Source organism: Rhinatrema bivittatum, chromosome 11 (assembly GCF_901001135.1).
Source record: "Rhinatrema bivittatum chromosome 11, aRhiBiv1.1, whole genome shotgun sequence".
Taxonomy (NCBI): Eukaryota; Metazoa; Chordata; class Amphibia; order Gymnophiona; family Rhinatrematidae; genus Rhinatrema; species Rhinatrema bivittatum.
This window is the reverse complement of record NC_042625.1, coordinates 28,344,737-28,361,920: the sequence shown is the minus strand read 5'-3', so window position 1 is coordinate 28,361,920 and position 17,184 is coordinate 28,344,737. Positions and strand designations below refer to the sequence as shown.

The window sequence follows — 17,184 nt, the reverse complement described above, 5'->3', positions numbered from 1 at the left end:
AAGCCATCCAGGAGTTGATTGACCTGGAATGGAATGCCCCAGAATAAGTTTTATTGGATGAGCATTAGAAGCTCTATACCCACTGGATCAGGCAGTGAGAGAACTTTTGCATTTCCCTAAAGTGGATGCGCTGGTCTGTGCTGTCTCTAAGTGAACAACTATATCAGTGAAGGGAGGAGCGGCCTTAAAGGATGCGCACAATAGGCGGATGGAGTCCATCCCTAAAAAGGCCTTTGAGCAATAGTAATGAACTTATAGATTGCTTCTTGTTATGCCCTGGTACCTCGTTCGTGCATGCTCCTCTCTCGGGAGGAGGATGACTCGGGGGCGAATTCCAGAGTGGTTATGGAACCCGCCGCTGTCTTTTTAGCTAATGCGGGCTTGGACCTAGTCCATATTTTAGCCAGAGGAGTGGCCTCAGTGGTGGCGACCAGAAGACAGCAATGGCTTCGAAATTGGTCAGCAGACACAACCTCCAAGGCAAATCTCACAAAAATACCCTTTAAAGGATCACTTCTCTTCAGAAGTGAATTGGAAAAGCTGGCCAGTACATGGGGCGAATCTCCAGTAGCCCGGCTACCAGAAGATAAGAGAAAGCAGTTACAGTGCCCCTCGCCCATGAGGGTTCGATCCAGGGGCTCCAAATGCTTTTGTCCCTACAGAAACTCGACATTTCAGAAGTCTTGGCCCTTTGGGAGGTCTTAGTTCTTTCGGAGTCAGCAGCCCAAGAGAGGATCAGGCTCGGGTTCAGGTTCGTCCCGAACCCCTCAAGTTTTGCCAACCCATCCTTGGAAAGAGGAGATAGGGGGTCGACTCTCCCTCTTCTACCACTTTGGATCACTTTGGACAAATGGGCACTGGAGGTCATATGAGAAGGACATGAGCTGGAATTTTGCAGCAATCCTTGGGACATTTTCATGATATCTTCTTGCCACTCCTAGCACAAGAAGCAGGTAGTGGAGACTACCCTGTTAAGGCTCCTCACAATGAGGGCTATAAGCCGAGTAACTGCGCCCCAGGAAAATACGGGGCGATATTCCAAATATTTCATTATACCCAAGAAGGAAGGTTCCTTTTTGCCCCAAGTTGAACCTCAAGAGCGTCAAACGACATCTACGAGTGATTCATTTCCACATGGAAACCCTCACTTCGTGATAATGGCTGTAAAATCAGGAGCGTTCTTAACCTCCGTGGACCTAAGCGAGGCATATCTACATATTCTAGTCCAGCAAGAACATCAACATTTCCTATGCTTTGCGATACTGGGTGCCATTATCAGTTCTGGGCACTGCCCTTTGGCCTGGCCACTGCCCCCAGAACATTTTCCAAGTTTATGGTGATTATAGAGGCAGCGTTGAGAAAAGAAGGGAATATTGGTGCACCTGTACTTGGACGACTGGTTGATCCGGGCAAAGTCCGTGGAAGAGAGTCTTCAGGTGACCAGCAGGGTGACCTTCTTGCTTCAGGAACTCGGTTGGGTCGTAAACCTGGTCAAAAACAGTCTCAAACCTTCCCAGTCCTTGGAATACCTTGGAGTCAGTTTGACACCAAACAGGGCAAGGTATTCCTCCTGACTAAGCAGATAAGGAAGTTGATGTCCCAAGTGCATCTGTTGATGAACATGATATGCCTGTCGGGAGCTGCCTTCAAGTCCTTGGTTTGTTGGCGGCAGCCCTGAAATTAGTGCCTTGGGCAAGGGCACACATGCACTTCAACACTCCCTGCTGTCATGTTGGAACTCGCTGACTCAAGACTATTCGATTTGCCCCTACTTACCGATGGAAGTATGCTCTTGGCTCCAGTGGTGGCTGCAGGAAGCTCATCTGGGCAGGGGTGTCCCCTCTGAACTTGGCAGGTCCTCATGACAGACTCGACCCTCTGGGGCTGGGGAGCTCAATGTCAGAAACTGATGGCTCAGGGGTGTTGGACCAAGGAAGAGGCCCTCTGGAACATAAACTGCCTGGAAGCCCGGGCAGTCAGATTGGCATGTCTACAATTCAGCCACATACTCCAGGGTCAAGCGGTCCGCGTAATATTGGATAACATAACAGCGTTAGTCTACATCAACCGCCAGGGTGGAACCAAAAGCCAGCAAGTGTCACAGGAGATAGATCTCCTTATGGAATGGGCGAAAATACATCTACAGATGATCTCAAGCTCCTACATCACAGAAAAAGACAACGTCAGAGCAGACTTTCTAAGTAGGGAGAGTCTGGATCCAGGAGAGTGGGCGTTGTCGGCCAAAGCCCTTCAGCTGGTAGTAGATCGCTGGGGTTTCCTGTCCATTGACCTACTGGCCGCATCTCACAATGCGAAGGTTCCCTGACTTTTTAGTCGCAGAAGAGATCAGTTGACCCTGGGGATCGATGCTCTTGTTCAGACCTGGCCGGAAAAGGAGCTGCTTATACGCCTTCCCTCCGTGGCCCCTCCTGGTAAAGGTCATACGCAGAAGCGAGCGCCACAGGGGATTAATCCTGCTAGTACCTCCAGGTTGGCCCAGGTATGCGGACAAATGGAGACTCCTGGTGGAGACCCACCAGTGCCTCCCACTACACAAGGACCTACTGCTGCAGGGACAGGTCCTGCATGAGGATCCGACTTGGTTCTATCTTACGGTCTGGCCCTTGAGTGGACTCGCCTGATGAAGCGAGGATATTTTTGGGGCAGTAATTGCCACATTTCTCCGTGCTCTTTCTACGTCCCTAGCATATGTGCGGGTCTAGAGAATATTTGAGGCCTGGTGTGTGGAACGGGGTGTTTCTCCTTGGACAGTCAAAATGCCACTAATTCTGGAATTTTTGCAGGAAGGCTTTAATAAAGGTGTGACCCTTAACTCCTTGAAGGTCCAGGTATCGGCTCTTTCCTGTTTCAAGGGCGAGGTGAACAGAGTCTCCCTGTTAGCACATCTGGATGTGGCCTGTTTTCTGAAAGGGTTGAAGCACTTTCGGCCACCCCTACGGTGGCTGGTTCCCTTCTGGAATCTTAATCTAGAATTGGAATTTTTGGCAGGGCCCTCTTTTCGGCCATTGCGAGGTCTTTTCTTACGTTTATTAACCTTGAAAGTGGTGTTCCTGGTGGCTATATGCTCGGTGCATCGCATCTCTGAATTGCAGGCATTGTCGTATTGGGAATCATTCCTCCAGATGACTTCAGAAGTGTTTCAGCTTTGTACCATTCCATCCTTCTTGCCCAAGGTAGTCTAAGTTTCATTTGAATCGGTCCATTTTGTTTCCTTCCCTAGATAAGCGCAGAGATGCGGAGGAATGCTGCCTTTTCCATCATTTGAATGTCAGTATCTGGAAGTTTCAGAACTGGTCTGAATGCCAGACCGCCTGTTTGTCCTTCATGGTGGAAGGAAGCAGGTAGAACTAGCTTTGAGGGCTACCATAGCTCGCTGGATTAAGGAGGTGGTCATGGGTGCCTATATGGAGGCAGGAAAGCCATTACCTTCTCAGGTTAAAGCTCATTCCACCAGGGCTCAGGCAGTCTCAAGGGCGGAAGTTAGTCTGTTGTCCCCCGTTGATAACTGTCAAGCAGCGACCTGGTCTTCCTTGCACACTTTTCCAGGTTCTATCACCTGGACGTACAGGCCCAAGAAGATGCACCCTTTGCAGGGATGGTATTAACCGTATTGCAGTCAGACTCCCTCCCCGATCAGAAGTACCTTTTGTACATCTATTTGTCCTGAGTCCATCTGGCTACACACTAGGAAATGGAGAAATTACTTACCTGATAATTTCATTTTCCTTAGTGTAGACAGATGGACTCAGCATCCTGTCCCCGTCTGCCGAAGAACGGTGCCAAGGTTTCACCCGTGGAGTGTAAATCGATTTCAAGAGATTACAGGTAAGCCATCGTGCAGCCCCTAAATCAGGGCATCTGTAATCTTATTGGGGTCCAGTGTTTGGTTGGTTGAGTACAGTTACGGTTATCCATTTTTAGTCAAGTTTTTTTCGATAGTATGTCCACAGTGGCTTTTGAAGAGAATACTGAAGGGCTGAGGTCACTGCAGGGGTGTATCTAGGGTGATGTCAGCTTTGAAACCTGACTCCATTTCCATCTGCTGGCAGAGGAGCACAGCCCCATTGGTCCTGAGTCCATCTGTCTACATTAAGGAAAACAAAATTATCAGGTAAGTAATTTCTCCATTATTAGGAGGAAGTCTCTTCCTCGCAGGAGTCTAGCACTGTTTCACTTTTGCTAGGCCCGAGTTAACACTGCTTTCTGTTCTCCTGCAGGGCACACGGTGACACGCAGCACTGCAGGAAAGCCTTACACCGAGCTGTACAGTGCACAACAGATTATCCAGAACACGTATGTGACGTGCTGCTTGCTCTTGAGAGGATAGAAGGTAAAGCAGTGAACATCATTTAGCCAGCAGAAATTTGTTTTCCACTCTTGTTGTTTTTTATTTTTTATTTGGTCTTCTCCTATAATGAGGTTGGAAACCTATTTTCCTGTTCGTACCCCGGATCAGTCCAGACAAGCGGGTTTATGCAACCCTACCAGCAGATGGAGGCAGCAGAGAACAAAACCTTGAGGGCACTGCTCCATATCTGAGAGTGCCACCTGCAGTCCCTCAGTATTTCTCTGTCTCCAGCAGAAGGTAGAGGTGCAAACCTGCAGTCTCAAGTGTTTGATGGTAAGAAGATCAGGAAAATTAAGTTCCCTAAGGTATTCTTTCAAGGGCCATCCTTTGGGTAGAGCAGGGCGAGCGGGGGATTGGTGACCCCTGTGTTGACAGCCCTTTTTTGGCAGAGGGGTTTTAGTAGCCACCCCTTCTCTGTCCCTGGCTCTCCTTCAGCACTCAGCCTCCAGAAGCATGAAAGTGTTTTATCTTTCTTTTGGCTGAGCTGTGACTTTAAAAAAAAAAAAAAAAAGTGAGAAGTCAGCTGCATTTGAAAAGAAGCAGGGTTGAGGCAGCAGTAAGAACCTGAGTTGTTTTCCTGCCAGGAGGCAGGCAGGCAGGACGGGGTGGGCTGAATTAAGCACCGGACATCTGTGGACAGCGTCCTTCAGCGTTTTTTCTGACTGCAGAGCCTATTTTTAGACCTGACTGTGTGTGCAGACTCGACCGTGCCAGTATGCTGACTCCCGGGTAGCGCTGCAAGGTTTGTCGCAGCTGCGGGTTGAGGCAGGGGTGACTAAATTCAGCCTCCTTTTGTAGGGGGGTGCCTCGGGGGGTGCTGGGATGTCTGTTGGACCCCCAGGGCTGGCTCTGGAGACCCTGGGGGGATCGGGGGAGCCGACGGCCATTTTGTCAGCCCTTGCAGGGAGTCAGACTGCCGTGTTGGAGCCTGTAGACTCTCCTCCCATGCTTTTTCCCGTTGTGCAGGTGGCAGGGGAAAGGGAGAAGCTTGGGAAGTGCTGCTCCAGACTCTTCCTCATTGGATCCAGAGGAGTTTTCCACAGATTTGTTCTTCTCCTTCATAAGTCTTATTTAGCCAGGAAGGGGTTAGGGTCCAAGCGACCACTATCCAGGAAGTCCCAGGCAGCCAAGAAGGCTAGGGATCGGGAGCCTGTGGATAGGTGGGGTCCTGCGCTCGTTGAATCTCAGACAAGCCGCGTTGGAAGATCTGTCCTCGGAGGGGACGGATGATCCTGAGCAGATGCAAGGGGAGTCTGGTGGATGATACAATAAGATGGTTTTGTTACATCTTCAGGATGAAATTGGGAATATAGGATGAATATCACGGGCCAATATAATGGAAAGAAAGCCAGTCATAAATTTGAGTAGCAGACCAATGTTTTTAAATCAAAAGTTCTGGCTTTAGAAATTATGCTAAATTAGGTGGCATGCATGTTTATCAAGGCACTGGAAATTAGTGCTGTATAGGGATAGTGCAGAGTCAAGCTTTGTAATATGCTGCTGACGTTTCAAAAGCATCTCCTCCAAAACCTTCACTTGCATTTCTGCTTTATTGTTTAAGCAAAATTGACTTTTGGCCGCTTATTTGGGAATGATTTTTCAGACAAATGAAAGCAAACCAAAAGTAGTCTAAATTGAATACTAGCATTCAGCCTAAGCTAGAATACAGCAAAAGGATTTTTCTTCCTAGCGTGTAGCCAGATGGACTCAGGACCAATGGGTTGTTCTCTCCTGCCAGTAGATGGAGATGGAGTCAGGTTTCAAAGCTGACGTCACTCTACATATACCCCTGCGGTGACCACAGCCCTTCAGTATTTCTCTGTCTCCAGCAAATGTACACATGCTTTCCCTATGGGAACAACTGTACCTTCTGGAAGAAGAAATTCTTTTAAATTAGAGAAAAGATTGAGTCCTGTTCTCCTAAAGGTCTCTCCCCCAGTTGAGAATTCCTGAGGTGATTTCTGAGATCTCTCAGAGGTGTGCCTTGGTCCCGTAGCCAGTTCCTGGCGTGGAATTAGCTGCTGAAGCAGCTGAAAGGTAACGGGTGCAGGAAGCCAAGCGCGGTGGTAACGGCCAAAGCCCTCTCCTCCCGCAGCCGGAGAACGTCTCTGTACTCAGCTGGTAAGGCTGAGCTCAGGTAAGTAAAAAAAAAAAAAAGGACGTTGGAGGGGTTTTGGTAAGACTTTTTCCGGTCTCCTTGCTCTGCGTGCCGTACCAGTGTTGTTCCCGATCCTGTTGGGGCATAGGGAAGTGGGCTTACGAGCAGATTGAGTGGCCCCCCAGTGGGCTAGGCCCCGCTTTAAGCTTGGTCAGCACTTCGCGTAGTAGGTGAGTAGGTGGCACCATCTTGCACATGTCTTTGTGCGTCTCGTATTGCTGCTGTAGAACATCGGTACGCGCAGTGCATTGGCCCTGCGCATGTGCTGTGCGCATACTTACGCGCACCATAAAGTGAGCAAGGATACAGGAAAAGCCGGGCGCATAGGCATGCGTGCACCTCGCCTCACCCCACCTAGGTGTTCAAAATTTGTGCGCATACATTTTTAAGTGCCAGCCGATTGAACACACAGTTACTGCCGCCAATGGCATCAGCAGCCAAGAAACATAAGCGCCTTGCTGTCTGCGCTGCTTGTCATATTAGGGCTTCTTAGCCTGACCTGGATTCCAACTTATGTCAGCTCTGTGAGGGGAAACCCAAGGTAATTTGGCCTCCCTGGATTTTGCTGAGCCCAGCTTCTCCCATTCAGATGATGGATTGGAAGCCTTAACTGGAAATACTACGGATCTGAGTAACCCCTTGGCTGGGTCTTCCATGGGAGAGGGAAACTCGGCTGGGCCCACCCCAGTTCCCCCTGGGCTAGGCATAGACTTGGCGGCCTTTCCTTGGATGGAATTTTTCCAGAGAATACAGGCCTTTTGTACAGGCGCAGTCTACTTCCTTGCTTGCCCGTGTCTGGATGGAACCCCAGCCGGCCCCCTCTCCCCATCCCATTCCTGTTCGTAGACTTCAAGGCATGCCTTGCCTGACCAAGGTATCCCTAGTGGGGACCCTGATGGCACAGACAAAGAGCAAGATCCCTTGGAAGAAGGGGAAATTCCCCCAGGATTAGAACCATATCAAACTATGTTACGGTTGTTTCATAGAGATGAATTGCCGGCCTTGGTTTCTCAGACCCTGAAACACTGGGAGTTCCTGGAACGGAATCCATGACAGAACCAAACAAGAATACCATTCTGATTCCTTGCACAAAGCAAGTTTTAAAGGGTGCTGGGTGTTAGAAGCTCTATACCCGCTGATCCAGCAGTAGAGAACATTTGTGTTTCCCTAAAGTGGTTGCACTGGTCTACACTATCTCTAAGCGAACAACTATCTCAGTGGAGGGAGGAGTGACCTTAAAAATGCGCACATAAGAGCATACCATACTGGGTCAGACCAAGGGTCCATCAAGGCCAGCATCTAGTCTCCAACAGTGGCCAATCCAGGCCATAAGAACCTGGCAAGTTCCCAAAAACTAAGTCTATCCCATGTTACTGTTGCTAGTAATAGTGGCTATTTTCTAAGTTAACTTAATTAATAGCAGGTAATGGACTTCTCCAAGAACTTATCCAAACCTTTTTTAAACCCAGCTCCACTAACTGCACTAACCACATCCCCTGGCAACAAATTCCAGAGTTTAATTGTGCATTGAGTGAAAAAGAATTTTCTCTGATTAGTTTTAAATGTGCCACATGCTAACTTCACGATAAACTGTTGGAGTGTATCCTTAAACAAGCTTTTGACGCAGTAGCAATGACCTTACAGATTGCTTCTTGTTGTGCCCTGGTAGCGGGTTCGTGCCTACTTCTCTCTCAGGAGGTGGATGACTCAGGGGTGAACCACAGAGCGGCTATAGAACCTGCCGCCTCCTTTTTAGCAGACACGGGCTCGGATTTAGTCCATACTTCAGCCAGAGGAGTGGCCTCAATAGTAGCGGCCAGAAGACAGCTATGGCTACAAAATTGGTCAGCCGATGCAACTTCAAAAGCAAACCTTACAAAGATTCCCTTTAAAGGATCACTCCTATTCAGCAACAAATTGGAAAAACTGGCCAGTAAATGGGGCAAACAGTTCCCTGGCTACCAGAAGATAAGACGAAGCAGTTGCAGCGCCCCTTGCCTATGAGGGGCTGGTCCAAGGACTCTCCGTGTTTTCGCCCCTAAAGAAACTCAACATTTCAGAGGTCTAGGCCCTTTGGAAGAACTCCGTCCTTTCATAGTCGACAGCCCCAGGTTTGGGCTCAGGATCATTCTGAACTTCCCAATGAAATTTTACCGACCCATCTTTATAACGAGGAGATGGGGGGGTCGACTGACTCTCTCTTTTACCAAAGGAGGATCGAGGTCACTTTGGACAAGTGGGTACTGAAAGTCATAGGAGAAGCATATGTGCTGGAATTTCACATCACTTCTCGGGATGTATTCATGATGTCTCCTTGCCACACCCAGTGCAAAAAGCAGGCAGTGGAGATTACTCTTTTAAGGCTCCTCAGGATGAGAGCTGTAATCCCAGTACCTACGCCCCAGGAAAATAAGGGGCGTTATTCCATCTATTTCATCGTACCCAAGAAGGAAGATTCCTTTCGCCCCATCCTGGACCTCAAGAGTATCAACTGTCACCTACCAGTGAGTCATTTCCGCTAGGAAATCTTAGGCTCCATGATAATAGCCGTACAGCTGGGAGAGTTCCTAACCTCCCTGGACCTATCCGAGGCCTATCTGCATATTCCAATCCGTCAAGAACAGCAACGCTTCCTAAGCTTTGCTGGGCAAAGCTGGATCACCATTATCAGTTCCAGGCACTGTCCTTTGGCCTAGCCACCACCCCAAGAACATTTTCCAAGATTATGTTGGTCATGACAGCGCCTTGAGAAGAGAAGGAATCCTGGTACACTCGTACTTGGACGACTGGTTGATCCGGACCAAGTCTGTGGAAGAAAATTTCTGGGTGACCAACAGGGTGACCTCCTTGCTTCAGGATCTTGGTTGGGTAGTAACCCTGGACAAGAGCAGTCTCAAATCTCCCCAGTCGTTGGAGTATCTGGGAGTCTGGTTCAACACCAGGCCGGGCAAGGTCTTTCTCCCGAGCACACAGGTACAGAAGTTGATATCCCAGGTGCGTCAGTTGATGAACACAATACGCAGGATGGTGTGGCGCTATCTTCAAGTTCTCTGTTTGATGGCAGCAACCTTGGAAGTAGTGCCGTGGGCGAGAGCACACATGCGCCCACTTCAACACTCGCTATTGTCACGTTGGACCCCGCAGTCTCAAGACTATTTGATTCGGCTCCATTTACTGATGGGAGTCTGCTCTCACCTCAAGTGGTGGTTGCAGGAGGCTCACCTGAGCAGGGGATGTCCCTGTCCTCCCTGAACTGGCTGGTTTTTACAACAGATGCAAGTCTCCGGGGCTGGGGAACTCGCTATCAGGAACTCACAGCTCAGGGCTGTTGGACGGAGGAAGAGGCCCTCTGGAACATCAATCGCCTGGAAGCCCGGGCAGTGAGTCTCACGTGCTTGCAATTCAGCCACAGACCTTAGGATCAAGAAGTCCGCATAATGTCGGACAACACTACAACGGTGGCCTACATCAACTGCCCAGGGAGGAACCAAGAGCCAGCAGGTGTCTCAGGAGATAGACCTCTTTATGGAATGGGCAGAAATACATATACAGACGATCTTAGCCTCACATGTCGCAGGAAAAGACAAAGTGAGAGCAAACTTTCTAAACAGGGAGAGTCTGGATCCAGGAGAGTGGATGTTATTGGCAAAAGCCTTTCAATTGATAGTAGATTGCTGGAGCTTCCTGTCCATCGACCTGTTGGCTGCATCTCACAATGCAAAAGTTCCCCCGATTCTTCAGTCGCAGAAGAGATCCGTGGTCCCTGGGGATCAATGCTGTCGTTCAGACCTGGGCAGAAGAAGAGATGCTATATGCCTTCCCTGTGGTCCTTGCTGGGTAGGATCATTCACAGAATCTAGCACCACAGGGGGATTAGTCCACCTAGAAGCGCCAGATTGGCCCAGGCGTCCATGGTATGTGGACATGCGGAGACTCCTGGCAGAGACCCCCCTGTTCCTCCCACCACACAGAGGCCTGCTACAGCAGGGACCGGTCCTTCCCGAGGATCTGACTCGATTCTGTCTTATGGTCTGGCCCTTAAGAGGGCTCGCCTGATGAAGCGAGGATATTCTGCAGCGGTAATTGCCACATTACTCTGCACTCGGAAGTGCTCTACATACCTAGCTTATGTGCAGGTCTGGAGGGTATTTCAGGCCTGGTGCAAGGAACGCAGTGTCCCCCCTCGGGCAGTCAAAATCCAACTTATTCTGGAATTTTTCAGGGCAGCTTGAATAAAGGTTTGGCCCTTCACTCCTTGAAGGTGTGCAGGTAGAGGCTCTCTCCTATTTCGGGGTGAGGTGAACGGAACCTCCCTGACGGCTCATCCGGACGTGGCCTGTTTTCTGTAAGGAGTGAAGCACCTTTGGCCACCCCTACAGTGGCTGGTTCCCTTGTGGAATCTTAATTTAGCATTGGAAATTTTGGCAGGGCCTTCCTTTCGGCCGCTGCGCTGTCTTTCCTTGCATTTATTAACCTTGAATACAGTGTTCCTGGTGGCTGTATGCTCGGTGTGTCTCTTCTCTGAACTGCAGGCGTTGTCGTGTCTGGAACCGTTCCTCTGGATGACTCCAGGAGCGTTACAGCTTCTTACTGTTCCATCCTTCTTGCCCAAGGCAGTCTCGGAGTTTCATTTGAATCAGTCCATTTTGTTGCCTTTCCTAGATAAGCATAGGGATGCGAAGGAATACCGCATCCTCCACATTTGAATGTTGGTAGACTTTTTGGTGCTTTATGTGGTAGTTTCAGAATGGGTCCGAAAGGCGGACCGCCTATTTGTCCTTCACAGTGGAAGGAAGCAGGGCGAACCAGCTTCGCGGGAGCCTGTGTGGAGGCAGGAAAGCCATTACCTTCTCAGGTTAAAGCTCATTCCACCAGGGCTCAGGCAGTCTCATGGGCGGAAGTTAGACTGGTGTCCTCCATCGATGTCTGCCAAGTGGCGACATGATCCTCCTTGCACACCTTCTCCAGGTACTATCGCCTGGACATACAGGCCCAAGAAGACATAGCCTTTGCAAGGGCAGTATTAACTGGACCGCGGGCAACCTCCAGCCCCAATCTGGCATAGCTTTTGTATATCCTAATGGTCATGAGTCCATCTGGCTACACACTAGGAAATGGAGAAATTACTTACCTGATAATTTCATTTTCTTTAGTGTAGACAGATGGACTCAGCATCCAGCCCCCAAGATATTGTGGGAAAATGTAATGTTGTCGGCACGCGCCCCCTTATAAAATTCCCCCACTTATGCACTAGAGGTGGCATTTGTGCACATATGCGTGCATCCATTATAAAATTGTGTGCACATGTACGTGAGTATTTTATAAAATGGCCGCGTCCTTTTCCGCAAGCCGGCATACGCACTTGCATCCCGCCCCCAAGATATTATGGGTAAGCAATCACTCAGTCACTAGATCAGGGCACCTATAATCTTACTGGGGTTCAGGGTTGTCTGGTTGAGTACAGTTATGGTTATCCATTTTTAATGAAGTTTATTAATCAAGTGTTTTTGATAGTATAGCCACAGTGGCTTTTGAAGAGAATACTGAAGGGCTGAGGTTACTGCAGGGGGTGTATCTAGAGTGACCTCAGCTTTGAAATCTGACTCTGTCTCCATCTGCTGGCAGGGGAGCACAACCCATTGGTCCTGAGTCCATCTATCTACACTAAGGAAAACGAAATTATCAGGTAAGTAATTTCTCCAGTTTCTAAGCTGCACAAATAAACTTTATGTTGTGTCTTAAATACAAATTAAAGCAGATCCTTGGTGTTTTTGAGATTTATTTTTCTGTTCCATAGGTTCTCTGGAAGATTGGGATGCAGCTGTTCAAAAAACAGAAAACAGATTAGCTCGTGTTAATGAGCAAAGAGCAAAGGTGAAGAATTTGTTTGCATGGATTATGGGTAGAACATGTCAATATCAACTGCACATAGTCTACATTGTGGGGGGTTAACATCAGTCTGAGCTAAAGACGTTTGTGTTATCATTACTCTGCAAAATCTACCACAGTCTAATCTATTCATTTCTGTACATGGATGCTTGAAGGCCAAGCTTTTATTTTAAAAGGTGCGCATTATGCATTTTTAGTAGAATTTTAAAAGCCCGACATGCACCAAAACCAGGAGATACATGAGTATCTCGGGCCAGCGTACGCTGAGCAGATTTTAAAAGCCGCCCGAGCACACGTATATCTTCCACCATGCGTACAAATACATTTGCCAAAAAGGGAGGGGGGCATGGGCGTTCCTGGATTTATGAATGAAACCAGTGCATAAATACTTACGCTTACAAGTGCACGCGTAACTTTACTTCTGCTGTGGATAGCGCGTAAGTCCTAAAACAAAAAAGAGTAAAGAGGTGAGCGGGGGTTTAAGTGTTGGGGCTAACAGGGTAAAAGGGAGGCTATTTAACTAGGGGAATTAGGAAGTCCTAACCCTTACTTCGGCGAACTGGGAAAATGCACTTATGCACTAGAGGTGGCATTTGTGCACATATGCGCGCATCCATTATAAAATTGTGTGCACATGTACGTGAGTATTTTATAAAATGGCCGCGTCCTTTTTCGCGAGCCGGCATACGCACTTACAAGTGTGCCTGTGCGCTGGTTTTAAAATTCACCTCTTTGTGAACAGGTTCCCTGGCAAATATTGCACATAGCACAAAAATACCCAATTAGGATGCCACAGAGGCTGTGCTCACAGTCACTGGCTGGGGAAGAAATCCCAGTCATTTGGTGAAACTGAGTGACCAGGTTCAGGGTCAATGAGTGCAGGTTTCTGGAAGGTGCTCTGGCAACAGGCCCCCAGTTAGGGGGGAAAGTATCTCAAGTAGCTTTGAATACAGAATCGTGGTGCCAGATCCTGGCCCATCTCCGATTGTGCTGGAAACCAGAAGGAGCAAGAGGAAATTGCTGGGCCCCTAAAAATCCCCCAGTTAAGAGTTTGGTAAAATGACAGTTTTTATGAATACCTTAGTTACAACTAGTACTCTCAGCAAGTATCGGAATCAAGGCTGTGGCGAAATTGATCTGTAAGAATTAATATCCTAGTTTAATAGCGAGAAGAAAAATGTATATTTCTTATTGCTTGATCAACATGTAGTAGGCTGCTAAGTGGTTTGAGAGTGAGGCATTTTGCTATGGTCTTCAGTTAACTCTCCAAAACTGAATCCTTCCAGGCTGCAGAGAAGGGAGCTGCTCTTGCCAAGCAGGAAGAAGAAAAGGCAGAACAACGCAAGAAATCTCGCGCCGAAAAGAAGGCCTCAAAGAAGGCAAAGAAAAACAAGACTGGGGAGAAACGCAAAGCAGAAGAGGAAGATGAAGAGGAGTGGGGTGAAGAAGCAGGTATGGGAGATGGCTAGAGGTCAGTGAGTGCTATAGGCAAACCTTTGAATTACTTACAGAACCAATAACACCCCCCCCCCCCCCCCCCGACACTGTGTTCTTGAATATGGAAGAGCCTGGAGCAGGACAGAGGTAAACCTCAATTGATTTTAAGAAAATGTGTTTGTGAGGAGCTAATTCAATTTAAAGGCGATGGGACCGGATGGGAGATCTTTGGCGGCACATCCGGACACGGTGCGGGTTTTGAAGGGGGTCAAGCATTTGCGACTGCTGGTACGCAGAATGTCCCTGTCACAGAATTTAAACTTGGTTCTTCGGGTTCTTGTGAGCCCTCCATTTGAGCTGTTGCGGAGGGCATCGCTGAAAGATCTCACCCTAAAAGTGTTTTCTGGTGGTGATTTGTCTGCTAGACGGATTTTGGAGTTACAGGCCTTGTCCTGTAGGGAGCCGTTTCTGAAGATTACAGATGACGGGGTATCTTAGCAGGTTTCCCTCATTTCTTCCCAAAGTGGTGTTTTCATTCCACTTGAATCAGATGGTTGTGCTCCCCCTTTTTCCGAGTTGGTCTTCAGAAACTCCAGAGGCAATGGAGCTGCATTTGGATGTTCGCTGGGTTCTGTTGCAGTATCTGAAGGTCACCAGCTGCTTTCGGTGGTGGGATCATCTGTTTGTATGGCTCGGAGGAGCAAATAAACTCACAAGACATCTCTGTGAAAAATAAAAAAACTCTGAACAGAGTCCAAAGCGGCTCTCAATCATATGCAAGTTCTCCCTCTGCTAGAAGTGAGAAAGCCAGTTCCCCATTGGAAACCTCCAATATCTCATGATCGACATCCCATTGAATATTACCATAAAGGGGATGGAACCGCTCCCCTATGAGGAAAGACTAAAGAGGTTAGGGCTGTTCAGCTTGGAGAAGAGATGGCTGAGGGGGGATATGATAGAGGTGTTTAAGATCATGAGAGGTCTAGAACGGGTAGATGTGAATCGGTTATTTACTCTTTCGGATAATAGAAAGACTAGGGGGCACTCCATGAAGTTAGCATGTGGCACATTTAAAACTAATCTGAGAGAGTTTTTTTTCACTCAACGCACAATTAAACTCTGGAATTTGTTGCCAGAGGATGTGGTTAGTGCAGTTAGTGTAGCTGTGTTTAAAAAAGGATTGGATAAGTTCTTGGAGGAGAAGTCCATTACCTGCTATTAATTAGGTTGACTTAGAAAATAGCCACTGCTATTACTAGCATCAGTAGCATGGAATAGACTTTAGTTTTTGGGTACTTGCCAGGTTCTTATGGCCTGGATTGGCCACTGTTGGAAACAGGATGTTGGGCTTGATGGACCCTTGGTCTGACCCAGTATGGCATGTTCTTATGTTCTTGTTCTTACCAGGGACAGCCTCCTGCAGCATTTGCCCACCATAACTGACAAATGGGAGGCCTGAGCACTCGACCAGACTGCAGGTTTTATACCATCTACCATCTGCTTGAGTCAGAGAAATACTGAGGGACTGCAGGTGGCACACTATGTTAAGTAGCAGTGACAGTAAAACTTTCTCGGTCTCTATCTGCTGGCAGGGAGGCAAAACCCAGGAGTCTGGACTGATCTGGGTACGTACAGGGAAATTTCTTTACAGAGAGGGTGGTGGATATGTGGAACCACCTTCTAGTGGAAGTGGTGGCGACAAAAACAGTATCTGAATTTAAGAAAGCATGGAATAAACATAGGGGATCTCTGAGGGAATGATGGGAATTGTAAAGCTAAATTAGTTGGACGGATGGGAAGGCTCGATAGGCCATAAAGTCTTTTTTGGCTGTCTTGTTTGAATCTTTCAGTTAAAAGTTTAATCCCATGTCCTCTCTGCTATGAATGGACTCCTTGACATTTTTAACCTACTTTCCAGAGGGAAAAAGATTTATGGCAGGGGTGGCCAACTCCAGTCCTTGGAGCCACAATGAATAAGCATGAGATAGGTTTGCATGCACTGTCTGAATTATATGCAAACCTATCTCATGCATATTCATTGTGAATATCCTGAAATCTGACCTGTTTGTGGCTTTCAAGGCTCAGAATTGGCTATTCTTGGTTTATAGCACTGCTTCTCAACCCAGTCCTTGAGGCACCTAGCCAGTCAGGTGTTCAGGATATTCTTAATAAATATGCATGAGATAGATTTGCATGCACTGCCTCCATTGTATGCAAATCTAGCTCGTGCATATTCATTGTGGATATCCTGAAAACCCCAAGAACTGGGATGAGAAGCACTGGTTTATGGCATCGCCATGTTTGTATGTCCATCCCACCACCTCCCAATAATTTTTTATTTTGGTGTCCTATCCACATCACATTTTCAGGAGATGTCAGGGAGGCCAAGAGGATTGTGATGGGCATCTTTGGGGGATCTATAGACGCTTATAGATGCATACGTCCGTTAGTTTTGCATGGAACTTCTTGTTTCAGTATCAAGGTGGCAATCTTTGTCTAAGGTGCAGTACAGGTCATATAATATACATTATTTTCATTTCCCTTATTAATAGGGGCCTAATCAAAATCTAGCACTCTTTAAGCGATACTTTGACTAGGATGAGGGGAAGATCAAAGAGCATTTTCCATCACTCTTTTTTTTTTGTTTCAATCCCAACAGAACAGCCCAGCAAAAAACACAAAGGGGACGGAGACTTTGCCTTTGAAGAAGATGACGCGGAAGACATGGAAACAGAAATGGGACTTTTTGGGAGAAATCCGCCGAAGAAAATCGAAGACACCCCTTCCAAGGAAAAAGCCAAAGCAGCTGCTGTTAAAAAGGGCAACGAGAAAGTTCTGCACAATATCAACAAGGACAACATCACTGTTTTTGTCAGCAATCTTTCCTACAACATGGAGGATCCTGAAGGAAGACTGAAGCCAGTCTTTGAGAGCTGCGGCGAAATTACAGAGATCCGCGCAGTATTCAGTAACAAGGGGCTGTTCCGTGGTTACTGCTACATAGAGTTTAAGGAGGAGAAAAGTGCTCTGGCTGCCCTCCGACTGGACCGCACAGAAGTGGCTGGCAGGCCCATGTTTGTTTCTCCTTGTGTTGACAAGAGTAGGAATCCATCGTTCAAGGTACGGATTCTTTTCTGTAGACATTATGATAATATATGAACAGCTAATGCAGCTTTAGACTGTGTAAAGTGTGTCTTGATTTACCAATCATTCAGTGTCAATATTTAAATAGAATGGAACTTAAGTTTTGATGCTACTAAGCTCCATATTGCTATGTGTTAGGTACCCTCAGAATTCTAAGTGTTTCAAAGGAAAATTGGTTCTTACCTGC

At 47.6% G+C, this 17,184-nt stretch overlaps 1 protein-coding gene across 2 annotated transcripts in view; it reads left to right on the top strand.

Moving 5' to 3' along the window:
• Positions 1–17,184, top strand: part of SART3 (spliceosome associated factor 3, U4/U6 recycling protein) — a 91,580-nt gene that overhangs the window by 58,047 nt on the left and 16,349 nt on the right. For both annotated transcript variants that reach the window (XM_029619685.1, XM_029619686.1), the window contains exons 13-16: positions 4,239–4,351; positions 12,325–12,401; positions 13,703–13,868; positions 16,513–16,973. In XM_029619685.1, coding sequence (XP_029475545.1) covers positions 4,239–4,351; positions 12,325–12,401; positions 13,703–13,868; positions 16,513–16,973 — 817 coding nt within the window. The remainder of the gene's footprint in view (positions 1–4,238; positions 4,352–12,324; positions 12,402–13,702; positions 13,869–16,512; positions 16,974–17,184) is intronic.